Source organism: Nasonia vitripennis, chromosome 3 (genome assembly GCF_009193385.2).
Source record: "Nasonia vitripennis strain AsymCx chromosome 3, Nvit_psr_1.1, whole genome shotgun sequence".
Lineage (NCBI taxonomy): Eukaryota > Metazoa > Arthropoda > Insecta > Hymenoptera > Pteromalidae > Nasonia > Nasonia vitripennis.
Genome location: NC_045759.1, coordinates 8,129,026 through 8,156,853, shown reverse-complemented (window position 1 = coordinate 8,156,853; position 27,828 = coordinate 8,129,026). Strand labels below are relative to the sequence as shown.

Genomic DNA, 27,828 nt, shown 5'->3' with positions numbered 1-27,828 from the left:
GGGCGGGTAAAAGAGGGAACGACCTGAGAAAGAGCGAGAGAGAGAGAGAGAGAGAGAGAGAGAAGCGGAGCGAACTCTCTGCCATCAGTGACTCGCGTACCTACACCTCGTGCAGAGCGCGTGAACCGCTATTTCCGCGCGCGCGCGAAAGCGTTTTCGACCTACGTTCGTTTATTCTATATAAATATATTCTGATATATCGATATATTATGTGACGTCGTTTTTTCTTTTGCTGCTGTGCTTTTTTCTGAGGACTACAGGGTGTATCAAAGGGAAGGGCTTCATGAGACCGCTCAGGTAAGCGAGTGTTCGTTGTTTAAATGACAGCACAGATATCTGCGGATGAATATACAGCATAACGAATGTGCCATAGTATAAGAGCGAAGTTTATGTTTACGTTCTGTAATCGAGCGGATGAAACGACAGTTCTCGGTTTATTCAAGCTCGTCGCTATCTCCTCTGATTTCAATAAGCTCTTTCTCTCTCTCTCTCTCGTCCATGAATGAACCTTACGCGTGTGGGCTGCTTTTGACGTTCAATCAAGTACGCACGTATCTCATCCCTCATAAATTCTTCAATTTCATTTTTCTCCCCCTCGTAACGCTCACATGTATAATAGCGTCGCGTCGGTCAAAGTCATTCATAAATTTCACTCAACGCGTGTGAAATAAAAAAAAACAAAAAAGAAAACGACGCCTACGAGCACTTCCCTCATCGGATTTGCATACCGCACACTCTAAGCTGTAGTGTTAATTGGTAAGAGCGCATCGCAGGGATTTTAAACGAAGGAACGAAGCGCAGCCCCGCTCATTGGCACTGTAGTCTATAAATTCATCCGCCTCGTCCTTTTTTTCTTTTTCACACAAGTCGACTGTATAACTTATACGCAACGCGTTGTATCATAAGTGTGCTAAAGGGCAAGAACCTCGCGCGCAGTGCCGCTTCTTTTTTCTCAAATCTCCTTCTGGTGATACGCAGACGCGTCGATTGATCTAAGGAAGGAAGACCGGTCGGATCGCATAAATAAAATCGCTTTCCCAATGGCAGCAACTCGAAGCAATAATTACACAATTCCGGCCCTCTCTTTACTCTCTGTCCTTTTCAGCTATAGCCGAGCGCGCGAGTTGTTATTTGTACGGTTGTAAAAGCCCTCCAAGTGTTATTGAAATTTCCTTATCCGAGCGTAAGTTGTCTGTGTGAGCCTCGTAATTTTGTCTTTAGTGCTACTGCGCGAAATTACACTTAGGCGGAGAGCAGCTCTATACACTTACAAACGGACATTATCTCGATTACGCGCTTCAATGTACACGCTTAATTAATGGCCGTGTGTGCGCGGGTGGCGTGGATTTTTAAAATTCGCAATAATAAGACGCGTTGAGTTGTCGAGGAGTTGGAACGCATTGTGTGAGTCGTGATTTTCGCTTATTATACTTTGCATAGTTATCAAGACGATGGTGTACGAGAATAGCTCGAACGCGTGACTCTATATATAGTCGTATCTCGAATATTCGTCGTCGTTTCTCGTTCGAAACAGCCCATTCCAGATTGGACGCTCTTTTAGACTTATTATTGCAGAAAACCGTCGAGAGAGGAAAAAAGAAAGAAATCGAAATTGACTGACTGGCCTTACGGCGCATCAGAAACGGCGAGATGTGCAGCACACGGTAGCCGATCGCTCCGATGCGGCTTTGATAAGCTGCACCGCGCGCGCGCGCAATTGCCAGCCAATCAAGGGGCAAACTCGTCCAACGAGTCGTGCATGCATGTATACATGACCTGTTTCCGTCTCTGTGCCTCGAGAAGGCTTTGCGTTGGTAGTGTGCAGCGTTTATTTTTTTCGACGCAGCTGTGTAATATTTTCTCTTTGTTGTGTTTATCGCGCGGGTGATGCTGTTGCGCGGAGAGAGTGACGAGAAAAGGGAAGAGATTTAATGGCCGACTTCCTACGGGCTCGGTTTTTTGCGACAGATGAGTATAGCTGAGGCTGAGTAGCGGACGAATGCACTTCGTTAAGGGAGTCGCGGAGAGTGAAGCTTGTTTTTGAGTTGGAGAAAGGGAGAGAGAGAGAGAGAGAGAGTTTATTCGTCCCGAAGATCACAAGAGCGTCGAACCTAAATTTAACCCTGCAGAAATCACAATGAGCTTCTTATCTCCGCACAGCATCACATCGACAGCAACGAAAGTCCGCCGACGATTTTTCCGTTTCATCGACGTCCGCGCGCACGTAGTACCTGTATAATATCGAATTTTGAATGTATAATATACATCTGCTCTTCTCGCGATCCCGTTGTTCGCGCCTCGTCGTCATAATCTCGCGGGTCGATCCGCAGATTCCGCATCAGCTGCAGCATCTGCAGCAACTCGATGTACACCTTTGGACCCCCTCGTGCGAATTTGTCGATTTGTTCTTCGCGCGCTGCATGCATACGCAGATGATTTATCGGCCGTGTGTTTCGCGAGGCTCGGATTGCGTTTTCGTTATAGGATATGATAATGCGCTGTTGATTGTATTAAAGTTGCTGCAGGTTTTCCGGAGTACAAGCCGAACGCGTTGGAACTAAACTCGGATCAATCAAATCCGAAGCATTCGTAATGAAACGCTACCGAAAATAAACTCACGAAAGGCCTCGAACTCTTCTCGTTGCTATTTCCATATCCGCATCCTTGACCTTACATTCGTGTATACATAAAGGGCCTGACTCGGCGACTTATCTCTCCGTATTAATCCCTTTCTCTCGTCCGTCTCGTTACAGCATACGGAGCTAGTCATCGATCTCCTTTCCTTTCGCGGAGCTTGTGTCTTCCTTTCTCGTCGCTGCGCGACCGCCGCCGAGAGAAAAGGCCCCGTTATATGTGCTCGTGTGTGTTTGTCTTGTAGCTTTCTTCAAGTAGATATATATGTATATATATATATAGAGGAGACTAGTGTGGAGATGTGCGCGCACAGACTCGTTGTAGCTATTTTAAATATATATAAGTTTTAGAATCTTGATGTTATGTAGATGTCGGAATTAGTCGCGAGTATGTAAACAAAATTTTTTTTACTCCTCTAAAATAAAAAGTATGAACAGTGCAGACATGCTGATCAGTCGTGCATGCAAAACAGTCCGGAGCCGGCCCTCGCGCGAAACACACGGCGTTCATTGATAATCGAGGAGGAAAAAATTCCAGAAATGTATATATACATAAGCCAGGAATCCCTCACCTTCAAAATCACGCTCGCTTTATGTATACGTATATAGCGGCTCATTCATGCGCGCTCTTCGATCCGCATCGGCGCGTTCGATGATACAGCTACTTTTCCACTGCACATGCAGGCTAGTCTTCTTTCTTTTTCGGGGCCATTATTCTATTCTAAAAGCGATGTTCTATGGGACTTTCGCTTCTTTCTTCCATACCCAGCTTTTGAATAGCCTAGTTCCAGAGAAGCTTTGCCGAGAATTGCGACGAAAGTCTAGATTGTATACATTCTAGCTCTTCCGCTGAAATGGAATCTTAGCACACAGAGAGCTATGCAGCCGCCTATACTAAAAAGAGCCGATGACGCAGTCGCGAATTCATTCCGCGGAGCTGCGAGGGATCGGTTATCAGGCTAATCTCGCCAGTGGAGTCTACTTATGTATAATAACACCCACGGATGAACTGGGCCCGATATATACGCGCGACTTGGCGTACACGACTCTATGGTTCTGCAGCGAGGCGTCATCCGTATATTCTGTAGTTTTCTCTTTGCGGCACCGCGACGGAGTTAATTGAGCCGCTGAATTAGGGAGCGGGTATAGGCGAAGCGAGATTTTTATTAACCGATAACCAACAAGAAATCAGCGAAAATTCACTCGCTACATCCCGCCATAAAATCGGAGAAGCAAAGCCACTCCCAAGACCGGATTTCGTATAGACTCTAAAGCCAAAAAAACAAAACCGCCAACACGAGGAGCAGCTCGACGACGACGCGTCTGCGTATCAACGCGAATATTGCGCATCCGCAAATATAGACCAAACCGAGCGAATTACCTACATCATTCGCACCAAAAAAAAATATATATATATATATATATATATATATCCCTCTCCGCAGCAGAAACAGCTCTCGGAACGCTGTACTATACACTGTACTATACTCGGTTAGTTAAACGTGACCGACGCAACAACGTAACCGTCTATTTTTAGAGCCGTAGCCGCGCGCATATGCCCGATGTATAATGCGAAAGATATTATTCCGCGCTTTGGGATATTTCGACGGGCGGACGAAAAAAGGACGGAGTCTCCTTGAGAGAAATAACGCCGTGACGCAAGTTTTTTCGGACGCGCGCGGGTTTAACGACGAAAGTTCGAAGCTTGATAAGGGATGACGTGGGATTGCGTATAACTTTGAATTTTTGTCCTTCTGTACTTTGGTATCATGATTTATGCGTAATGACCGACCTGAATGTTGGAGAAAATTAATCGACCGAGCGCGGGCGTGTTAATTCGACACAGAGAGAAAAGACACGATACTTTCCCAGGGGATGAGACCCGGTGCGTGACGCTGTAATTACGTAATAACACTGGATATGGGTTTGTTTGTTTTTTCTTTTTTTTTTGAGGAAAATTGTGGCAGTGCCCGGTACGGTTTTAATAGTAGTGAACAGGTGATTCCGATGCTTGCATTCACTCACTCGAGGCATAATCGAATTACTATAGATAGTATATTAGTGAATTTTTCTCTTCCATTCCCGAAAGAAACTCACTCGCGCTTAATCACAAAAGTCGGCTCCCTAATCGATCAAATTTTTATTACCAGCCAACGCAGCCCGTTGAAAACACCGGGTTATCACGCACGTCTCTCTCTCTCTCTCTTTACGACCGGCGCGTGAATAACAATAAGTCTCGAGAAAAGACAGAGCATAAGATGGTGTACACACACACACACACACAGCGCGAAATAATAACGCGCCGACGACGTTAACCCAGTTAGAGGCGCAAACGCGAGCCGCCGGTCTCAGCAGAACTTTGAAGCTCCGCAGTTTCGTCTTCCTCCGTAAAAAAAAAAAATGATTGTACGTTTTTTTTTCTGCATAAAAACAACGAGAATTAGTAATTTTCTTTATTTAACCGAGAATAATTGGAGCGCTCCGTGAATCCACTTCAATTATTTTTGAGTCAAGTCAGTGAGGCGTGTAAAAGCGAGTCGTAAAAAGCGTAGCTCTAACGACTCCGAAGCTGCTTCCTGTATAGCGAATATCCCATTGTTTTACACTGCGCGCATCTTCGGACATATAACATTTTGTAATTAAAAAACGTACCGTAATACCAATCGTCTTATTCCGGAAGCAGGAGCGATTTCATTTGAATTAAATTTCGAACGAATGCAAATCCGCCTAAAAGCAGTCGAGCCTAAGGAAAGCGAGGTATACTGTAATGTGTGTATAATTGCAAACAAAGGGTCCCGTGGGAGGAGTTGCGCGCACACGTGTGATCCCGTTACCAGAGCTGCGAGTTTTACGAGGGAACATGTGACACCACGAGCCAACAATGCAACGAACTTGTGCCGTATATACTTGCATCATACTCGCGCGCGAAGTATAGAGGCCGTAGGTGAAATATGTGTATGTATCTATAGCGAAGTGCAAAGTGCAGTTGGGAATTAACAGGAGCTTCTTTTATTGTCTCTTTTACGGCGGTGGCGGTAGATTGCTAGAGAGAGAGAGAGAGAGAGAGTTCAATTGATGAGGTAGTTTAGTACAGTTCTTCTATATCGCATACGAAACTACTTTATTTATTTTTAATGGTAATCGGTAATCGGATAGTCTTGAAAAGACTGACCCTGACGGTCTGCCGACACCGAGGGCAAAATACTAGCGGCAAAATTGGCTTAGCAATCGCGAAAGAAGCGGCTCCGGCAAAGCGAATTACTCACTCCTCTATAGCCAACCTACTTTTTTACCCCAGCCGCGTACACTGCGTAATATATAGCTGCTGCACAGCTGAATAGCAGCTGGGATAGCTTCAAAAGTTTTCGAATTTTATCGAGTTTGAAACTTCCCGCGTCTGATTGATTTCATGAGAACTGATTCCTATAAAGAAAATATTCTCTAGTAAAATAAAATTCTTCTCAAAAACGTACCCGCGCGAGCTTCACTTGAAGCCCACCAACAGCCGTAATCCAAAAAGGCGTGAAAAATCAACCCAGCGAATCAGTCCGAGACCTTCAGCGCACTCAGACCTAACTGCAGAATAACCAGACTCGCCGTAATAGCCGGTGCCTAACAAGCGCAAATTTCGTGTGATATTACGTGATAGATATGTCAATAGCGTGCGAAGAAACCTTGACACGGAAACGCGTCCGTCCGTACGTAAAAGGCTTTCACCGAACAGGAAACTGCATCGGGACGACACGACGCCGTACTTACGCCGGATTAGACGCGTAGGCTATACACTTCCGATGTGGATAAACATAGGATAACGTGTGTGGTTGCGTTAATGCGTTAATAATGTAAATTTTTTTTTTAGTTTGGTTGATGGCATAGACGGTTATAGTGACATTTATCGCGAGATTTACAACCTAAAAAATTAACGATTGACATATAAAAATTTAATAATATAAGTTTTTATAATACAAATAAAATTACAACTTTAGTAGCAATAACAGCCAACAAAATAATCATCTTAAAGTCGAATAGTCTTTTTTATTTGCGAGGATTGTCTTGTTGGAAATTTGGATTTGAGGATTTTTGAAGTGCTCAATATCATAGGGTATGGCATTTTAGTTTGAGGAATTGATATCATAGGTTTGGAAAGTATTCGACTAGTCGATTGGGTAGTTGGCGGTGGAGGGAGAACCGGAGCGAGTCTTCGGTTTTGGCGTCGAATGTGTCGGCGAACGCTTTTTCTTAAGGTAGAAGTGGATTTGGAAATGGATAGCCATTTTCGGGATACTTGAGCAGCATTGAGCAAAGATCGGCTGTCTAGTTTGGATAAAATAATTTGAGACAGTTCAACTGGTAGTTCGCGGATGAAGTCGATGCCTTGATGGTAAACGCCCATGGCGGTCATCAATTGTTTGAAGGAGTCCATGTTGATATAGCTTTTTCGGAATGCTCAGCACTCGTCGAAAGCTGATTTTTGATTGACGTCTTACTGCAAAATGCGAGCTTTTATACTCGAACTTGCGCGGATGGGGTGTCGTGTATTTTCAAGGCTGGGATGTCACTTTCGAGAGTGGGGGGTGCATTAGCGTATACAGCTACTTCTTCAAAAATAATATGCAGATCGGCTAACAGTCATAATAACTATCAACGGCCTTTTTTATCATTACAGAAACTCGAGCCGATAATAAAGCCGCGAAGATGCAGATAAGAAGAGCACGTCGAGGGGACGTCGAGCGATGAAGCGTCGTAAAGTCGCAGAAAGTAGCTTAGCCCGTCACCACTTTCCCGCATCTTTGTAGTAACACGTCAGTTGCATCTAGCAAGAATCAAACAAGCGTCCGACATGAGTTCGACAACCGAAGCGATCAGCGACGTCAAGGGCTCGGATGCCCGGCGAAAGCTCATCAACATCAACCTTATCTCTCTCAAGTTCCTGCTCTTCTTCTTCTTCGGAGGTGACGGATAAATTTTAACTAGATAGTTTCTCAAAAATATTCGGAACGTTCGTTTAGCCTATAACCATTCGCACCACAGGAATGGGCTGCCTCCTACCGTTCCTGCCACTGCACATGCTGGCGGTGGGTCTGACGGCGCAGGAGATCCGACTGATCTCGATGATAGCCCCAGCCGTGGCCATCCTGGGACCCCTGATCGCGGGTCCGCTCGCCGACCGCGTAGCCGCTTCTCGCTACCGACTGCAGTCCAACGGCTTGTCCGACCAGAAACCGGCCCAGCCGAGCAACGGCCGATACCTTCGCATCATGATCGCCGTCTGCTGCGTCTTCTCCGCGCTCTTCTACGCGCTGCTTCTCGTGGTCCCAGTTGTCAAGAGGGTCGACCTGCCACACGAGCTCCGACCTTCGGTCAGGTTTTCGTGCGACGAACGAGGCGCTGTTGTTCACCAAGAAAGGTATTTTTACAAAATTCTTAACGCACACCCTCGACCCCCCTAATTCCACGAATAACTCGAGTACAGGTGTCGCGACGCAATCGGCTGTCACCGCTGGTCGAACGAGGACCTCGTCGGAAGCCTCCGTCTGGAAAAATGCGACTACGCCTGCTACCCGTTGGATGAAAAACGCCGCAGGGAGAAATTTCCCCCATCCCAGACGGAAGCGTCCCCGGTGAACGTAATCCCACTTTCCACCGAGGCCATTCTCTTGGAGAATCCGGCGGCGCCTGTAGATGGACCAGAAGTCGAGAGTAGCGGCGAACTCGGGGTCATACCCTTAGATACGACCACCGAGACGGCGACTGCGCCTCCTGCGATTGGCAGAGAGCCGAGATCCAGTGAGTTGGATTTGATACGTTAATCGTTCGTGAACCCTTGTGTACGATATCGTTAGCCCTTGTTAATGTATTGTTATTGACTTGTTACTCACTAGCTAGCTCGGTATAATTAATTCAATCTTACTACACACAACGGTTGCACTTTAATTACAGTATAATGACTAATCGACTCAATTACTGGCACTGACAGCTCCAATTACGTAATACTTATAACCAATCGTCGACGGAAAGAAAAAAGACAAAAATAATCATTTGCTGCATAACAAGGTAAATCTCGTCGCTACGTGATGCCAAAGAGCGAATCCCCTCACGTCTGCTACGACGGCACGGGTGGCTACACCGTCTGCCACGTGTTCACCGAGTCTCGGGACAGCCTCGTGGTAAACGCGAGCTTGCGCCAAGCTGTCAACCCCGAGGACATTGACGAGTGGTGCGCTTATCCGGTAGCCCAGTTCTTCGACTGCAGGATACCCGCCGACATTCAGAGCTCGATGGCGAGGCTCAATCAGAGCTGCCTCATCGAGTGCCTACTCGAGAATCCTTACGATGTGGATCGAGGTGAGCCGAGAGACAAACTTCTTTTTTTTGCCTTTCGATTTACTGTCTCTGTGCTTTTGTCACGCAGAATATAACATTGTTTGCGAATAATATAAAGAACTTTTAGTATAAATGTGCCGAGGGTAAATAATAAGTACTGACACTCTTTTGCTTTTATCCCAAATAAATACGAGACCGATTCCCCTTGAAAGCGACTAGTCTACAAAAGTTTGTTTTTCTTTCGTTTGCATCGCAAAGAGCGGAACACGACAGACTTTCAAAGTAAGTAGTCTATACCTTTGGTGAGCAGCTATTTCAACGAATTAGCAGCCTCGAGCGACCCCCCATTCATTACCATCAGAGTAGTTGCAATGAATTAAACTCTAGGCAATTGAAAGCGACGACGTTTTCTTTTTTTTTTTTTTGTGCACATGATATATGTACATTCAATTGCAAAGAGCGCTATTTTCTTCTCTTGTCTTGAAATCATCGCATGAAGTGCCTTGCCTCGAATGAATACCACCACATCCATTTACGTACGAAATGAGCCAGACCCCTTGAAAAATGTCATTTTACCATGAGTCCATATTCATTTTTTAACAATAATTTTCAATGCTTCGAGCAAAGTCGAAGACAGCGTGTTGGCGGAGAGCCAGTGCCGGCAGGTGATCGGTAACGAGCAGCTGACCTTTTGGATGTACCTGGCGATACGTTGTCTCGCCGATATCTTCCCTACGGCTGCAGTCGCCCTCATCGACGCGGCCATTGTCATCGCCACGAGGGAAACTTCCACTGGTCGCGGCGACGTAGGACGACAATTGGGTAAGTGAATAATTTATCTTAACAGTAAAGCAAAATTATGACATTTTTCACACATTAAACATTCAAACAAACATAATATTATTGATAATCAACTAAAAATTATACAATACAGCTTTCGGTTCGCTGGGCTTCGCGATATTCGGCCCTCTGAGCGGCTACCTGACGACTCTTCTGCCCCAGCCAAGCGCCTCGTACTACGCGCCTTTGGCACTCCACGGACTCCTGGTGCTGTTGGCCGGTTGCATAGCCCTATCCTCGGACTCGATGCCTCTCAGTCCACCCGAATGGTGGTGGCACACTCGCAGCGGTATGCTCGCTCTGCCCATGAGTGCCGTGAGAAAGTACGGCGGTGAGACGGCCGCGCTATTTATCGTTCTCATTCTGGCCGGAGCACTTTGGAGCACTGTGGACAGCTACCTGTCAATGTGAGTCGTTGTTATGATTGAAAAAAAAAAAGAAAAAAATAAATGCGATGATAAATTTACCCCCAGAAAGCAGAGTTGACGGATACATAATTATAACCGAGCTTTTTTTTGCCGAGTAGACACCTGGTAAACTTGAAGGCAGACGAACTGTCAATCGGCCTGGCTCTAACGGTAGGTGCCTGGCCGGCGGTGCTGTTTCTCTGGAAGTCCGAGCACCTAGTCGATTACTGCGGACACAGCAATCTTCTCATCACTGCTTTCATTATTTACATCGTCAGGTGAGCTTGAGCTATGCGCCGTATAATTACACCTCGTATACGAGACTTGTAATTTTAACAGGATGTGCATGTACACACCAACTCGGTTGGTAACTGAGTATTTCATTATAGAAAACAAAATTAAACGTGGATTCCTCTTATCGAAACCGGTTGAACGGTCGTACTTGATATATAAAATAGCGGGTAATTAACGGTTAACAATTTTTTGTTGTTGCCAAAAGGTTCACGGGTCTGAGCATAGTTCCCGACGTACTGTGGGCCTTGATCTCTCAGGCTCTGGAACTTTTTACCCTTGGAATAATGTGGGTCACAGCTATACTATATTTCCGGCACCTGATCCCACGGCAAATGACAACGACCGGTCAAGCGCTTCCTGTCATAGCTCACTTTTGTATTGGTATGTCTTGTACAATATCTTTCTTTTTTCATACACTGCGAGATGGATGCGACAATTTGTTATACATAATAATTTTTCGAATCCAAGGTCGTGCTATCGGGGCGGTGATTGGCGCCTGTATCGACAAGTTCGAGGGCTACGACGACGTGGAGTCAATGCGCAAAATATATAAATGCATGGCGATAGCCGCGGCAGCTATCGCTACCCTGTACTTTGTACTCTATCACGGAATCCTCAAGCCGAGATGTCACGGCCAATCGGTACAGGGTGGACAAAGGCAACCGCCGACCATCGTCCAAGGTATAGCAACGTAGCAGTGACAGAAACGTATATTTATGCATAATTTCTTAGAGCACTTTATTTTCGTAACCAAACATGTATTTTGGAATATTTACAGAGATTGATAGGCAGTTTATACTAAAATAATAATTCGTATGACTTGTTATATTACTATTTTCAATATAAAAAATCGAGCTTAAATATTACTCTAACGTTTAAAAGTGTTGGTCAATTTTACGATGAAAATAATTTGAACTGACTTTTTATCTATATATACATCGATAATTTTTTAAGATTTCACTAAATCTTCAAATAGCTGGCACTGTAACTTAAATTATTCACAATATTTACGAATTTTCATTTAGTTACGGTCCGTACAATATTTGTGTCTCGTTGAAGAAATTTGATCGCTTTTTTTTGTACGTTGCAGCGATGAATGGCAACGGTAACTACACGCCTCTGAGAGTTTACCACAATGGTATGGGACGAAAAGGACAATTCCGATATTGAAATGAAGACGGTGACTCTATCAACTGGATTGAAGCTTTTTTGCATTTATCGCCTAAAAATTTATTTTTTTATACTATGCGAATAGAATGATTCGACACCACTTTCACACATTGATACGCTATAAAGCCCAGTGATTTTTAGACGGTCGATTAATATATTATAGTGTAAATGTACGATTAAATAAAATGATAAACTATAAAGTTTCTTACGAAAATGAAGCCTTTTTCTCTTGTTTGATTAATTATGCTATTATAAAAAATAAGACTTCATTAAGTTGAACAAATGTATTTTGTTTTTAATATTTTTAATATCTCTAGAAAAATCACTACAATGCGCTTGAATTTTCCTAATAAAGTGATGAAGTTGTATTACTTATACACTGTTAAATATCATATGCGCGCATTAAATTTCTAATTACATACATAATAATGCTATTTAAGGTAATAAATTTGTGATATAATTACATGTATGTATGTACTAATATATCTTAATTTTTCATAATTCAAGAGATCTATATAAAATGTGTTAGTAAACACATCGATCACTACTATTTACACAAATGTCAATACATTCGAATGGTCGACAAAAGAAAACCGACACATTATAAAAGTGCAAAATATTCAGGCTCAGACTGTAAAAAAATATTCTGTTATTCAAGCATACGCAAATATTTTGTACACTGCTACTTTATAGACATACATTTCACCAATGATATATATATATTTATATATATATATATATATATATATATAATTTTGAAAAACTATTTTCTCAGAGCAGAGCAAACTTTTCAAATATTTTTTCTGTATTTAATAAAGTACTTTTTATGTTCTTACAAAATTCTTCACTTTTATAAGCTTAGAAAAAAAGCTTATTCCAAAATGTGCACTAATTCTTGAGTCTCACAAAATTTATTCATTTCTTGATTAGACATTGCATTGCTTTTTAAGCGAATGGAAAATCGATAAATCGCTAAGAAATATCAAAAACGAACGTATTGATTGCTTATTTTGGTAAGTAGTTTCTTTTCTCCTAATCATTATTAACAAAGAGGAAAAATGAATCTCACATCAATCTTATATATACATTCTCGACGACTCATATCGCGTAGTTTTATATCATACAAAAAAGTAAAACTAATAGTTCAGATAAAGTTAGCAAAACGTGATTATTAATACAAAAGTGTATTTCTCTAAAATTTGATTGATTGCTTACTTTTTAAACTCAATAATATACATTGGCTTAACACTGATATCATTATTTTACCTGTCAATTTAGAATGTGTTCAAATAAATATCTTCTCGCGCTTCTTGATAAATCTAATTCTAATCAAATGCATACATTTATAAGAATAAGAAAGCAATCACTCACTCAAATTTCATCAATAATCATTTGTTTTCATCTTTATAGCAAAACAGTTATTCACAATAAACGGAAAAATACCGAAGGAATACAAAATTAGAATTTTTCTAATCCATACTTGTGCACTCATCGTTATTACTTGTAACGGTGCATATATCTTCGATTTCTGCAATAGCTGCATTAGCGTTCGCGTTATTTTCATTTCGTAGATCCTCCGAAAGTTTTGTCACCATCTTAACTAATTCTTCTACGGCTTTAGACGTAGCAACATTATCATCCGAAGATTTTTCGGTCTCCTGGTCATCTGTAGCTATCGCTTCTGTCGATGTTATTATCGCTGTCGTAGGCAATGTCTCTGAATTTTCATTTTCGTTTTCATTATTGCTATTGCTCGGAGGCGACGAAGAAATATCCATTGCCACTGCAAGCGGAGACGAATGGAAATTATTGGTGGTTTCAGATGTAGCATCGGGATTTTCAGCTGCGTTCTCATGCTGTGAAGGTGGAGACGAGCAACCATTCGAAAGAGTTACTGGACTCAGACGCTCCAACATATCCATGATAAAGGGTGACGTGCCATCTATTAAGTCTTTCAGTGGTATATGATTTGGATCAGGTAATCCCTAAATAATAATATTGACATTATTGACTAAAAATTATATGAACCTTTGATGATTGTGCTGAATAATGTAACTTAAGTATTTACCTTTAATTCATCGGTCTCGATTCCAAAATCCTCAATGTGCTGCAGATAAAATAAGTACTGCTCTTGGTACTTTCCAAAGTTCTCATCTGGAACCACGACTGGTCGCAACGTTTCTTTTTGCGACTTCGGATCGTATTCGGACCTCGTCAATAACGAATAACCGATACACTTTTCATAGTCTCTCCAAGGCACGTCATAAGCTTGACAGGCTTTATCTTCTGTAACAACTGATGAATCTCCGACAGCTTTCAATGCAGTGGGCTTACGTTTAAAAATTGTCAGATGATCTAAAATCTGTGAGAATTCCGAGGGCACATTTACAGCTTCCATAGAATAATCTGCAGCGTTAACACTGTCATCGTCATCGCTCTCAGATTCAGATGCAGACTCTCTTACACAGGTCATTTCTAGTGTTAGATCATGATCACTTGATTGAGGTTTATATCTACGATCATACAAAATTATTTGGATAATTGGTACATAAAATTGCAAAATAAATTTAATCAAATTTAGAGTAAAAGTGACTATTATTGACAACTGAAATTTTAGAATTCATGCATATTCAAATACATTTTTACCTGCTCTTATCTTTTGTTTTTTCTTCATTGCCCTTTTCCTGTGATTCTAACGTAGGTATTTTACCATTCTTTTTTTTCCAATGCACATAATCTCGTACTACTCTATCATTAATCTGCGATAATTCAACTAAGGTTTTACGAATTGCACGATGAAAGCGCTTGGTACATTGTGCCGCTGAATTTAACAGATCGGCCTCCTGAGACTTCATATTTGACATCTGTACAAGTTTCAAGATTTTCGTTTTAAGTTCTCCTAACGCATTATCAATTTCTTGACTTTGGAGTATCAACATTTTCTTGAACCTCTGATCGCGGTGTTGGATTGTTATAGGTACCATATCGCTCATCGAGTTTGGTAAATCGTCTGTGTTTCTATTTGTCCCTCTTGATCTTGATACTGATGTTCTTGGCGAAGTAGAAATAACCATTGGTTCGTCATCTTCGCCATTGCTATCAATCTATTAGATAAATATATATATACATATATATGTTAATTAGCCAATTGATATTGTGAGGTAAAACATGAGATTACTTACAGTTTCAACTGCGTACGTATCTCCTGAGTTTTTACTTTGATCAGTATTTATATTTCTTGTATAAGATTTAATTTTATTATTCGAGAAATTGCCTACAACCGCAGGTTCATCGTCACTATCTAAATCAATGACATTTGGTTGATTCTGTTGTGGCGTAGTAACTAATTGTTGCTGCTGCTGTGCAGATACCTGCATATTTTTAGCTATATTCTTGGGTACAAGAAAGTGTGTTGCAGGCTTCACAAAAGTGATGTTACTACTGGCGACAGATTTGGGCATCGCCGACACTGGTACCGCAACCAATTTCTGGTTTGCTGTATGAGTCACCTTAATTTTTTTGGCGCCTGAAGACAAGGCAACTTTTAAAAGGTTTGCCAGAGGTACTGTATTTATTGCCATTGAGTTATTCGATCCCATTTGTTGATACGTTTGTTTTTGCGCATTTACAGATACGGGTACTTGTCTAACTATTTGTGGCCGTACCTGTGGACTACTTACTTCCTATAAAAAAAGCGAATTTTAGCAATTTGATATAAAAATATAACGCAAGTTTTATATTTCAATTTATCGGTTGTACTTTGTTTGGCATTTCTCCAGGAGTTTCCGAATCATTTGGATTAATGATTTCTGTATCCCCCTCAATCATTGTCTGCTCACATGGAATCAGCAAATCTGCTGGATCTATATCAGGCTCGACTTTCGTTGTTTGTTTATTGTTGTAATACTCGTGATCCATATAACCGTTTCTATCATTCTATTAAAAAAAAATGTTAATATTATTGATCAATTAAAATTAAAAAGGAACAAGAATTGAGATACATATTGGCGATGAGATACATAGTCCGAACGTTGTGTGATTCGAACACCAAGAATCGCGTATAGCGACCCCTAACAACGTGATCAACGACGTTGCGAATGTTGTTGTTTATGTTTAGCGTAATCGTGACAGCTGTTGAGCTGAGACGTGTTACGATTTAAATAAAGAGTTTGAGTTTGTGTCCCTTTTCCGTAGATAACGTGTTCTCATTTACGTTCACCCGTACTCGGTCATAACAATATAAATAAATTTTACCACTTGCGTCCACTGCCTTCGAATTTTGCGTTTTTTACTAGGCGGCGTGTCAGGTCGTTCATTCTCAGGTACATAATTAACGTCTTCTTCCTCATCGTCATCCGAATTAGAGAGCGTTCGCCGTCTTCGACGCTTACGCTTACGCGAACAGCACTTGGTCTCATCAAGGTGCATTTTTTCTTCTACTTCCTTTGGACCCATTCGCCTATCGTTTTCTAGTATCCTATTATGATCAAGTACAAATAAATAACAAATTACATCTTCTTATAATTATTGATATCTCTAACGGCTATGATACTTACTTAGTCACTGTTTCGATATGTGTCATTAGTGCACGAGTAATGGATCGCAGTGGAAACAAATCTTTGGGATCACAGACAAAACACTTCCAACTGTCTTCTGCCTCTATTCTTTTGATAGTTGGAGGGTCGAAATTTCGTTTTATGCACTTACTGCAAAAAGTGTTACTACAGTAAGAACAGCAATATAAATTTCCACCATTTGCACACCATCTACAGAACATATCTGTAGCATCGTCTCCTAAACAAATAATACTGTCAGTGAAAATTCTTTTTAGTTAACTATTGATAATAATAGTTTCTCACCTTGTTCAAAAGTACCATCACCATAGAATTCTCGACACTTAGCACACAACAAGGTTCGCAAAACTGGATGTTCAGTCATATTATGTTTCTCTGCTGGTGCAGAGCCAATGTGTTCATCGCAGCCAGTGCAATGCAGCCTAAGAAAACGGACGGAGGCAACATCTAGTATTAAGAGAAGAGTTATCAGTCATAAACCAATGTTACACATTCATGAGAAGTTAATAAAATCATTTCAACTTACCGCTGCCATATGTCAATTTGTAAAAGTCGTTTTCTTCCTTGGAAAAATTCTGACAAGAGAAGGTTGATTGAGTCTTTTGAGTTGGGGTCACTGAAATAAGAAAGAAAGAAATCAAATTAAAATTTTTTTTTTAAGTAAACAAAGCAAAAGTTTAAATTTAGATTACTCGAAATCATCAACTAAGCAAATTCAGTTTGCTATGAGATTCAAGACAAGCAAACACATTCAGATAAACAGAAATAAATAAAAATAAAGGTGCATTGTAAAGAATAATTTTTAGCAACATGAAATGCTAATAGGCAGAACAGATCAGAGTTCCATATTTTTTTTCATATCAGACATATCATTTTTATATTACATATCAATAATATGCAATAATAGTCTAAACCAACTACCATTAAATTAGTGCCAATAGTGTTCATTTTATATCAATAAATATCAACCGAGAAACAAACTACAAATATGATTCGAAGCAACTCCGGTCAAGCAACAGGGCCAATAGCATCTACAGCAATAAATTTAACTGCAAAATGTTCCCACTTGACAAATCTGATAACCTCGCAACAGAATAGTGCCAAAAGTATAAAATAAAGATCGAAAATCAACAGGGACAGCTCTCAAAGTCATTCTCAAAAGCAGAAAAAAAGCGGAGCATATAGGTTAAGCCATTATAGTCGAGACTGCTGAACAACTTGTCGGCCCCAAACTAACCGTTCTCCTTGCTCTCGGCCACCTCCTGGACCTCGACCTCGAGCATCGACGAGATGTCCATCCTGTCGATGACGACTCCGGAACCGCGACGACTTTCTCGGCAGCCCGGGAAAACAGAGGAGAGCCCCAGCTCGTGAACTATGCTTCGGATCTACACTTGCGAATTTTGATATCACGGAGCCGCCATGTTAAAAACGGAGCGCGCGCGCACTGTCTGTCTGCGTCCGGCTTTCTACTATCTCACGAGCTCGTCGCCCAGGATGGCTGAACCACTATACTTATTGGCACTTGATGCAGAGGAGGTGTAGAGGATAGATCTACTTTGTTAAAGAGTCATTCAGCCAAGCGCTGCGAATTTGTTCTCTACGTTCAATCGGAACTATAGAGGTATAGACGACGGTTCCGATTTATACCTGACTGATGATAATGACGATGTTGCAGCAAATGTATTTTGCGTCCTTCTATAAGTAGTGTCGAGATTCATGAGCATATTATTCTCAAGATCTCGAGATACAATTGTTTTTCAGTTCGATTTATCCCGATTCGGAGCCGATGCACATAACGGAGACTGACGAACGACAGGCTTTCTTATCACTCTATCAGGACGTCGCGTTCGCGAGAGTTCACAGCAGGCCAACATATTTTATTTGATGAAAACGAAAAGTAGCAAATGCTCGAATTGAAACAGTATATTTGCAACGATGTTATAACCGTGTAATCGGGTGTATCAATGCAGGAGTAAACGAAACCTTCGAAGAGCGACGCACGCACGTCGCCGGCTCCCCGCGTTTTATGCGAGAGCGAATGATAAAAAAGGAGGATTTCTGTGAGGGTGGGATAGGTTGTAGATATCGAGCACTTTATACGGATATGCAGCCGTATATACCGCAGTCGGCGGTATATAGGTATAGCTATACTGCGCATTAAACGAGTTGCGGCCGCGCGGAAAAGGTCTAGCGAAATTTGAAACCTTTTGATAATTAAGTAGCAGTTTCTTTGTCAGTTAAATCTTAAATAATAGATTGTCAATCATAACAGAAAAATGTGATTCGATGAAAATCGTTGTTATAATATTTTCATTATATGTGTGTACACAGACGTGTAAACGACTTCCAATTTTCGCATGCGCGATAGAATCTTCGGTTATTATAACAACAAAACTCGAGCTAAAACAGCTGTAAGTACTTTTGAATGTGCTTGGCGCGTGTTGCGTAGTGTTTACAAAAGTTTGTTTACATATGGCGCCGGAGTCGCGAGTTGTTTTTTAGATATCTTTAGAGCTCTATACCTAATAGTATTAGCTCACAAATCGGCGCAGTTTAAAAAAAAAAAATTGTTAACAATAATGGACGCCAAAGACAAAAAAAGCGAACTTCATAAAACTGCTAAAAAGTTAACAGAAGATATTCAGAACATGGCGAATTATAAAAATTTATATAACGAAATTCAGGTAAAAGCTATTAATTAATATCTTATTTTGAGAAGAACATGCTTATATTGTTAAGTTTATTTTTCCATTTAGAGACTTGTTGCATCTTCAGCTGTGAAAAAAGAAGATTTCAAAAACACTTTATTCGAGGCTCTAAAAAATGAAGGTTTAGAAACAGAGCTCAGAAACACTGTATTTCATTGGTCAAGATCTCAAGTACGTATACACTAAAGAAAACAAATTGTTTTAAATGAAAGTATCAATTTACTGAGTGTGCAATTTTATTATCATATTTACAGAGACTAAGTGAATCCAAAGAAAATGTTAATGAATATCAAACTGACCTTAGTTATTTAAAAAAAGCACAAATTCAATGGGAACGGAGAATTCAAAAATCCCTCAATTCAATGTGTAATGAACTAAATGTACCATTAGCTAGAATCAGACCTAATGCTGATAGAGAAGAGTTATCTGAGAAGTGGAATGAGCTGAGCACCTGTGATTTTGGTATAATCCTATTTATTCTATTTCATACCAATTTTCAGCATATCTTTAAACAAAATTTTTATTTTCAAAGATATATCTCAGTATAGACCATTGTATGCTCCAAAAGATTTTCTAGAAGTTCTTTTCTCTGTCCGAGATCCAGCATTTAAAAAGCAGCCGTAAGTAATTTTGATAATATATAAGGATCATTTTTATGCTACCAGTTCATACTTTTGTACATTTTATATTCTAGAAATGAACCGAATTGGGAATTTAGTCACATTCAAATTCGCGTTAAAACTTTAGCTCAGTTGGTAAGGATATTATTGAATGAAAATGTGATAGAATAATATTTCATAGATTTCTATGATTTTTAGAGAGAAACTTATAAAGAACTCTCGCAAGGGGTTGCATTGCTTGGAGTAAATGGAAACATTCCATCAGCTGGAAATTATCCAAATTTGGAAGCTGAAAGAACTCATTTAGGTGAAAAAGTATTAATATCCAATCATGCTCCAATAGCTCAAGAATTTTTGAAACGTGGAGCTCCTAGAGCATTAAGAGGAAAGCTTTGGTCCCTTGTGTTAGGATCCATTATAAGAGAAAGTGTAAGTTCATAGTAAGCTTTAGTGCTTATCAAAATAAAACCATTGAATTTATTAAGTGTAATCACTTTGTTTAGGATGTTGAATATTACGAAGAGTTGAAAGGGATGGTTTTACAATACGACATAATGGTAGACAAATTAATCATCAAGGTAAGAGTATGTTTTTCAATAGATACTATAGTAAGATTTTTGTTATTAATTAGATTTGGCTTATTTAGGACGTGCAGCTCACAGCAAGTAATGATGACCAATATTTTGTTTTTGAAGATGTTTTATATAAGACAATGTTAAGCTTTTCAAGAGATTCTGAAGTTCTTGCTCCTGTAACAATGGACAAAAGTGCAGGAGGTCAAGTTATCCATGCAGTATTACAAGGAAAGTCTGCTACATTAGAAAATACATTGGTATTTCCGCCAAGTGGAGTCATTCCTTTTCATGGTTTCACTATGTATGGTAAGCCATTGCCATCTGCATTTACATAAAGCATTTTTCATTCATTTTGACTCTTGCTTCTAGCAACACCTTTTTGTTATTTATACGATGATCCATGCGCCATGTACTTCACATTTCGAGCATTTTACCTAAGATATTGGTTTAGACTTCATACAGTATCAAGTCATGAACAAGGTATTGTTGCTCTATGTCTTTTATTTGAAAGATTATTGCAATGTCACGAGCCACAATTATGGGCACATTTTAGGAACTTACATATCCAGCCGTGAGTATTTGGATAAAGTCATTTTATTCTCCTTCAAAGATTAAATAAATCAAATAAAAAATCAATTTCAGGATAAAAATTGTTTTCAAATGGCTGATGCGTGGATTTAGTGGACATCTTCCACCAGAACAATTGTTATACCTATGGGACCTAGTCCTTGGCTATGATTCTTTAGAAATTATACCACTACTTGCAGTTACAATTCTTAGTTTTAGAAAAGAGAATCTTATGCAAGTAAAAACGCTACATAACGTAGAAGTATGATTATAATGTTTGCTTTTAATTTCATATTAAATTATTAATGCATCTACAAACTAATATTAATGGTTTTACAGGCTGTATTAGCTGATTTATCATCATTGAAAGTAATGCCTCTACTGCAACTAAGCTTATTGAAAGACTAAAAACCTATCTGTGATAAATTTTGTACCAAATTGTTATGTAGAATATATTCTATTATTATATAGAATAGTACAATAAGCAATCAAATTCTTGTGTTAGTTATTTTTAAAATAATAAAGATTATAATGGTTTATTTCTGATGATTTCTAATTGCCAAACGTAAACCTAACAATGTTGTTAAATTATTTATAAAATATAACCTAAAAATATTGCACGTTTTCACGCATTGTAATAATAAAAAAAAAGTTTCCATAATGAAGAGGAAACGCGACACGATAAAAATATACCTATTTATTTTATATATGTACCATGATCGACCAATCAAAAATATTAAGATCTTCAATCTCCATGATCACATTGAACAAACGCATGCTCTACGAGAGTCGCAACAAAGTGCATCTCGTGTACGTACTGTACGTCTCACGCGTTGTATATATAGGTACGTTTTTATAGATGGAGCTGCCTGCATGATTATTACTATATAGATATATAAGTATGCAGGTAGCTGTTTGCGTTCATCGTTTACGTTACGCGTGGACGTGGAGGGGATTAGGTTAGGATGTATATATAGTTAGTTGGGCTCGAACCGTGGAACGTGCAGTAAGAGGGACGCCACTTTTCAAAAAAAATCGTCTCATGAAAAACGAAGCAACAATCAAATAAAGGTAATTTTTCTTCTTATAGTTAGATATTGATGTTTTCTCGATTTTAAAATGTTTTCTTTCGTTTAATAATAATTGCAAGCGTGCGAACGTTTGAAAACGGACACATAGTAGCCACTCCCTGAATGTCCCCTCCCTTCATATAACTGTTGAGTCCATCACTGCACATAGTCTTACATATGAGTAATCTCACTAAGAATAATTACTTTACTCTATCAAATAAAAAAAATTGTACTTTTTTACTGAGTAGTATTTACTTATAATAAATTATTTTGCTGATATAAAGCGGTAGATATTACTGCTAGTAATATGTGATCAACAAAGCTAACAATAATCAAAACTCATTCGTTTTTAGGCAGTGCAATGTCTTTAAAAATAAGGATAACGCTCCTTATTGGAATAATAAGTGCAGCGGTTTCTCAGACAGCTTATTACAATGAAATCGAACACAGATGTCCTAAGCCATGGATCATGTTCCAAGACTCCTGCTATCGATTCATAAAAAGTTTTAGGCCAAGAGAAGATGCCAGGAGAAATTGTCTAGCTTACCAAAGTGATTTGCTTTCCATCAACTCTCTTGATGAACATGGCAACATACTTCGTGAATTGTTTCTACAAGATCCGCAGCATCGAAAATGGTACACTGGAATAAAGCTGCAAGGTGCCTATTGGACAAACGAAGATGGCACTCAGTTGATCAACATGGAAAACGCATTTTTACCTGAAAAACCAGATAATTACTATGGAAAAGATTATCTCGTCTATGGGTACAGCGAAGGCCTGAAACGTTGGGGCTTGGAGAAAGTCAATGGACAGGATGCTTATTATTATATTTGTGAAGCACCTGCTATCAACTTGCAGTATCTACACACAGATGACCGTACTTATCAGTACGGTATTGAAATTAATGATCCATTAAAAATACCAAGGGGTCCTACATTTACAAAGCAGCCAGAAAATAAAGTTTTTGATGTCACTAAGAGAGTAGTAAATAACGATGTAACCTTAAGTTGTTTAGCAGATGGGTACCCAACACCTACATATGAATGGTTTAAAGAAGACTTTGAAAATGACAGATTGGTTTCCAAAAAAATTGATCCATTATCTCATAATAGATATACTATCAGTGGAGGAACTCTTATTATTTTCTCTCCAAATCAGGTATTTATTTATTTATTTTTATGTTTAATTTTATTACGTTTTTGATGGTAATAGTATGAATGATTTTCAGACTGAAGATCGTGGAACTTATCATTGTAAAGCAACTAATAAGTTTGGAACCATAAGATCAGAAAGTGTTGAGTTGTCCTTTGGATACATTCTGGAATTCAATCTTAAACGTCCAGAAGAACGAGGTGATGAACATTGGGGTAAAGCTGTTTATTGTGATCCTCCGCAACATTTCCCAGGTGTCAAATATTACTGGGCAAGAGAAGCATTCCCATACTTTGTAGATGATGATAATGAAAGACTTTTTGTATCAAATGATGGTGCCTTATACTTTTCAACTCTTGAAAAGATTGATCAAGCCAACTACTCTTGTAACGTACAAAGCACTGCCTCTGATACTGGTCGTAATGGACCATTCTTTCCACTTTATGTCAGTCCACATTGTAAGTATTGTTTCAAGTTTCGAAATAATTTAGAATGATTTGAAATGAATAATTTTTAAACACATCTTTTATTTTTTATTACTATAGTGACTCCTCAGCATCTCAAATTCCCAAATAATTTCCCAAAGATATTCCCTGAAGCCCCAATTGCTGGTGACCAAGTTAGGATGGAATGCATAGCTTTTGGATTGTAAGTAATTCAATAAGATTATGAATATTCAACTCACTCTTTCAATTCAAATATCAAATTGACATCATTTTTTATTTAAAGCCCAGTGCCTTCTTACAATTGGACGCGATTGGGTGCTGAACTGCCTCGCGGTTCTTATCTGACGAACCACAACCGTGTTCTTATCATTCCTAAGGTGCGCATCGAAGATCAAGGAGAGTATGTCTGTCGCGCCCGCAACGAGAAGATCTCTATCAAGAACTCAGTCTACTTGTCGATCCAAGCTGCGCCCAATTTCACAGTTCCCTTGGACGACAAACATATGGACAACAGAGGTGAGCTCACATGGGTATGCGAAGCTTTCGGTATTCCAGACGTTACGTACAACTGGCTGAAAAACGGCGAGGTTTTGGATATGTACACCATTCCGCCTGAGGACAGAGACCGATACTTTATACAAGACAACGTACTGAAGATCAAATCGTTGGATCCTGAGAGGGACGAAGGCATGTTCCAGTGTGAGGCTAAGAATCAGCTCAAAACAAGATATTCATCAGCTCAACTGAGAGTTTTGTGTATGTATATAACATATATATATATATATATATATATATATATATATATATATATGTTGTGTTACACAACATTTTTCTGATATTTATAATTAATTCTACGTATTTTTGCAGCGTTAAAGCCATCGTTTAAGAAGCGTCCGCTGGAGCCTGAGACTTACGCTGCTGAGGGCGGTAATGTTACGTTGATTTGTAATCCAGAAGCTGCGCCCAGACCAAAGTTCACGTGGAAAAAGGACGGTAACGTGTTGGGAAGCGGAGGCAGAAGGCGCATTACCGATACTGGCAGCCTAATCATCAGTCCTGTTTCTAGAGATGATGAGGGCACTTATGTCTGTCAGGTTTCGAACGAATACGGCAATGACGAATCGCGTGGTCGATTAATTGTTCTGAGTAAGTTTCCATGTATAAATGATGTGACGTAACAATAATCATTATATTACTTTGTCATTTATATTAAACGTTTTATTCTTCTTTTTAGACGGACCAGTGTTGATCGAGTCGTTGCCGCCTACTATCAGAACTGCTGTCAATCTCAATCAAACTTTGCGCTGCATGGCCTACACCGACGAGATGCTAGATGTTGCTTACATCTGGATGCATAATGATATGCGCATACGCGATAAGGATCTCAAAGCCAACCCTCATATCGTAATAAACGGTGGTCAATTGGACATTATCAACGCGACATTTGCTGAAGCTGGCGATTACGAGTGCATCGTGAAAAGCACTGTAGGCCGAATTTCCTCGCGCACTACCATCACAATCGAAGGCCCACCAGGACCACCTGGTGGTATTCAGGTGCTCAACGTAGTCAAAACTTCTGTCGATCTTAGCTGGACGGACGGCGCCTATAACGGAAGGCCAATAGACAGATACACCATCAGTGCCAAAACGAATTGGAATCAGACATGGTTCAATCTTACTGAAGGTACGATCAGATTAAACAAATTTTCGTAATATTTTACAAACACTTGCATCATTTAAAACTAATGATTTTTTTACAGATTTTACAGCATATACAATCGGAGATAGAAACACTGGCCGGAAGCGAGCACATCTCGAGAACGTTCTCCGTCCATTCACCACCTACGAATTTCGCATTCAGGCCGGAAATGAGCTAGGCTACGGTCCACCCTCATTACCTTCGCCTCAGTATAGCACACCATCGGACAAGCCAATTGTTGCTCCCTCGAACATCAGAGGTGGTGGAGGCAAGTTGGGCGATCTGACCATCAAATGGGATCCGCTGAAGTCTTCCGAACAATATGGCCCAGGCATATTCTACAAGGTGTACTGGCGCCGCAAGAAGGGCGAAAGCGAATTCCAGTCGCTTGCACTCAAAGAGCATGGAAATGTGGGAATGTCTGTCGTGCCGATACAGTCTCAGTATTATTACACCGAATACGAAGTTATGGTGCAGGCAGCTAATGATGTTGGGTACGGACCTAAATCGGAAATTTTCACCATTTACAGTGCTGAGGACATGCCACAGGTACGTTATTCTTATTTTTTATATCCAGACATGGTTTATTCAGGCATTTGTCTAATTGTCCCATTTCATTGTTCTAGGTTGCACCTCAGCTGGTAACGGCCTTCTCTTACAACGGCACAGCGCTCAACGTAACTTGGAATCCAATCGAGCAAACTCGCGAACGTGTTCGAGGCAGGTTGATAGGACATCGTATCAAGTACTGGAAAGAAAACGGTCGCGAAGAAGATGCCGTATACTATTTATCTCGTACTACTCGTCCCTGGTCGCTCGTCGTCGGTTTACAGCCTGACACTTACTACTATGTCAAGGTAATGACACAAAAAGACTTTAAGTAGTTTTATTGCGGAACCTTTTGTTCACGATTTTTCTTGCGATTGCTTCTAGGTCATGGCTTACAACTCTGCCGGCGAAGGTCCTGAGAGTGAGCGCTATCTGCAGAGAACATTCCGTAGGGCGCCACAGAAACCACCTTCTTCCGTTAATGTGTTCGGTCGGAATCCAACATCCGTGCGTGTCACCTGGCGTTACGTGCAGAATCCCAACGGTGAGGAGCCAGTCATCGGTTTCAAGATTCGCGTCTGGGAAACTGATCAGGATATGAGCACTGCCGTGGATACTCTTGTACCTCCAGATGCTATAGTCGCGATCATAGAAAATCTTGGAGTTGGGAAAGAATATTTCCTTCGTATGTTGGCTTACAGCAACGGAGGGGATGGACGTATGTCCAGCCCAGCGCACAGATTTAGAATGGGCGACGCTACCGATTACGGTAATGACGCGTCCAGGAGAAAACTGGATTCAATGTTACTAATAGTCTCGATTCTCTTTTTGAAAGTTTGGAAATTCATTTAAAATTAGGCGTTAAGTTGATGCATCATTGAATGGACACATGTTTCCAATTTTCTAAAAACGCGTTTATTTGCCAAAAAGATGAAATTCACTTTTCAGTAATTTGAATTGTGTAGATAGAAAATGTATGAATTATCGCAATGTCTAATTCAACATAAGAAAGCATGGCCAATTCGTATATATATTTTGATTATATAATTATTATTATTTTTTAGTAGAGAAAAAACATACAGTTCATTCGATGATAAACAACCTCCTAATCATAAATGTGATTTAAACAAACTAAATATAGTTTTAATAGAAACATCACGCGGTATACTGCATTGCAGTAATCAATTTTTTTACTAACGCTTATATGAAGCACAATTTTTAAATAGCATACGCTGAAACAATTTTAGCTATAGCCCCGATGGCGGAGAAAGGCCTTAAAATTTCCTTCATCCTCTATTAGCGGATATGAAACATTCATCCTAATAATTCACGTAATTAAAATCTTATTAAAGTTACTATAATGCGATAGATTTACAACTATAGATCTGAAATGAATCTCTGACAAAATGCAATTTATATACTAATATACACTTCTATAAAGATGTATATTTTTTATAAAAAAAAGTCTCTCAAAGAGAACGAAAATTTTTTAACATATATACGCACATTAGATATTCATTATATCTAGATTGTTAATATTAACATATTTTTTATATCACTATGTAGTATTTTTGGAACCATGAATCTCTAATGGTTGTATCATGATTACCTTAACAATTGTAAATATTGTACGATTAACGCTGATAATTTGCTTCACTATTGTGCAAAAGAAATAGTGGATGTAACATAATTAAGACTACTCTATTTTCCGTCCAGAAATTCAGGTAATAATGTATTTTAAGATTTTTACCGGATATTATATGCATAGAAAGATTAATAATTTTCTTTATAAGTAAATTTTTATAGCAAATTTTTTTATACCGTCCATTGTGCATTATTTTAACAGCTTATATAGTAAGCAATTGACACAATACTTTATTAGTATTAAAAAAAAAAATATTGTATGCACGCGCACTGAAATTTTCCGAATCTCATTTGAAGATATTTGCCATTAATTATTATTATCTACATCTATACGATTAAGCATTCTTTTTGTATCCTTAGTTTAATTCTTATCCAGTATATATATATATATATATATATTTCGTTCTGTGTATTATTGTCTTCAACATTGTTAAATTGTATAAAAATGAAAACAAAATAAAGTTTTTTACTTTTAAAACAGAACACACGCCTTGAATGATCCAAACCAAATCATTCGTTCATTCCCAATTTTCGAACACGTTTAAAAAATAT

General features: G+C 39.5%; 4 protein-coding genes across 8 annotated transcripts; 3 read left to right on the top strand and 1 right to left on the bottom strand.

The window, feature by feature from the left end:
- Positions 1-88: 88 nt before the first annotated feature.
- Positions 89-11,882, top strand: LOC100121799. 4 transcript variants are annotated; one of them, XM_008215261.4, is made up of 12 exons: positions 89-297; positions 7,300-7,585; positions 7,665-8,040; positions 8,107-8,420; positions 8,688-8,978; positions 9,216-9,239; positions 9,585-9,779; positions 9,892-10,204; positions 10,324-10,482; positions 10,704-10,879; positions 10,967-11,179; positions 11,589-11,882. In XM_008215261.4, exons 2-12 carry the CDS (start codon positions 7,474-7,476, stop codon positions 11,666-11,668), a joined length of 2,253 nt encoding a protein of 750 aa, XP_008213483.1. In that variant the 5' UTR covers positions 89-297; positions 7,300-7,473; the 3' UTR covers positions 11,669-11,882. The 4 variants fall into 4 exon arrangements, with proteins under 4 accessions (XP_008213483.1, XP_001605410.1, XP_031782032.1 ...); XM_031926172.2 differs by lacking the exon at positions 89-297 and adding an exon at positions 6,302-6,406 and having other exon boundaries at positions 11,589-11,876; XM_031926173.2 differs by lacking the exon at positions 89-297 and adding an exon at positions 6,996-7,014 and having other exon boundaries at positions 11,589-11,876.
- LOC100679538 lies at positions 11,212-18,323 on the bottom strand. Of its 2 annotated transcripts, none has more exons than XM_003424160.5 (10): positions 17,480-18,323; positions 16,769-16,858; positions 16,528-16,689; positions 16,225-16,462; positions 15,923-16,145; positions 15,428-15,604; positions 14,851-15,351; positions 14,315-14,772; positions 13,737-14,181; positions 11,212-13,653 (listed from the first exon to the last, which is right to left on the bottom strand). In XM_003424160.5, exons 1-10 carry the CDS (start codon positions 17,538-17,540, stop codon positions 13,138-13,140), a joined length of 2,871 nt encoding a protein of 956 aa, XP_003424208.1. In that variant the 5' UTR covers positions 17,541-18,323; the 3' UTR covers positions 11,212-13,137. The 2 variants fall into 2 exon arrangements, with proteins under 2 accessions (XP_003424208.1, XP_031782031.1); XM_031926171.2 differs by having other exon boundaries at positions 13,064-13,653; positions 17,893-18,323.
- On the top strand, positions 18,323-21,254 carry LOC100121835 (TBC1 domain family member 19). The gene is made up of 11 exons (XM_001605394.6): positions 18,323-18,929; positions 19,002-19,124; positions 19,208-19,415; positions 19,486-19,573; positions 19,648-19,708; positions 19,772-20,002; positions 20,077-20,151; positions 20,220-20,454; positions 20,518-20,719; positions 20,791-20,977; positions 21,055-21,254. Exons 1-11 carry the CDS (start codon positions 18,603-18,605, stop codon positions 21,121-21,123), a joined length of 1,806 nt encoding a protein of 601 aa, XP_001605444.2. The 5' UTR covers positions 18,323-18,602; the 3' UTR covers positions 21,124-21,254.
- Positions 21,255-21,677: 423 nt separating this feature from the next.
- On the top strand, positions 21,678-27,759 carry LOC100121852 (contactin). Its single transcript, XM_031926579.1, has 10 exons — positions 21,678-21,786; positions 22,139-22,944; positions 23,015-23,396; positions 23,484-23,586; positions 23,668-24,140; positions 24,252-24,530; positions 24,619-25,068; positions 25,145-25,632; positions 25,710-25,940; positions 26,017-27,759. Exons 2-10 carry the CDS (start codon positions 22,147-22,149, stop codon positions 26,482-26,484), a joined length of 3,672 nt encoding a protein of 1,223 aa, XP_031782439.1. The 5' UTR covers positions 21,678-21,786; positions 22,139-22,146; the 3' UTR covers positions 26,485-27,759.
- Positions 27,760-27,828: the final 69 nt, after the last annotated feature.

Bases quoted from the DNA above. Each gene is read 5' to 3' on its own strand.
- LOC100121799 (XM_008215261.4), top strand. From the start codon at position 7,474: ATGAGTTCGACAACCGAAGCGATCAGCGACGTCAAGGGCTCGGATGCC. The intron at 10,205-10,323 runs GTGAGTCGTTGT...TTTGCCGAGTAG, and splicing joins GTGGACAGCTACCTGTCAAT to ACACCTGGTAAACTTGAAGG. The intron at 11,180-11,588 runs GTATAGCAACGT...TGTACGTTGCAG, and splicing joins ACCGCCGACCATCGTCCAAG to CGATGAATGGCAACGGTAAC.
- LOC100679538 (XM_003424160.5), bottom strand. From the start codon at position 17,540: ATGGACATCTCGTCGATGCTCGAGGTCGAGGTCCAGGAGGTGGCCGAG. The intron at 16,859-17,479 runs GTTAGTTTGGGG...TTCTTATTTCAG, and splicing joins GGCCGAGAGCAAGGAGAACG to TGACCCCAACTCAAAAGACT. The intron at 15,605-15,922 runs GTAAAATTTATT...TTTTTTTAATAG, and splicing joins GAAGGCAGTGGACGCAAGTG to AATGATAGAAACGGTTATAT.
- LOC100121835 (XM_001605394.6), top strand. From the start codon at position 18,603: ATGCGCGATAGAATCTTCGGTTATTATAACAACAAAACTCGAGCTAAA. The intron at 19,574-19,647 runs GTAAGTAATTTT...TTTATATTCTAG, and splicing joins CCAGCATTTAAAAAGCAGCC to AAATGAACCGAATTGGGAAT. The intron at 20,978-21,054 runs GTATGATTATAA...ATGGTTTTACAG, and splicing joins AAACGCTACATAACGTAGAA to GCTGTATTAGCTGATTTATC.
- LOC100121852 (XM_031926579.1), top strand. From the start codon at position 22,147: ATGTCTTTAAAAATAAGGATAACGCTCCTTATTGGAATAATAAGTGCA. The intron at 23,587-23,667 runs GTAAGTAATTCA...TTTTATTTAAAG, and splicing joins GAATGCATAGCTTTTGGATT to CCCAGTGCCTTCTTACAATT. The intron at 25,069-25,144 runs GTACGATCAGAT...ATTTTTTTACAG, and splicing joins ATGGTTCAATCTTACTGAAG to ATTTTACAGCATATACAATC.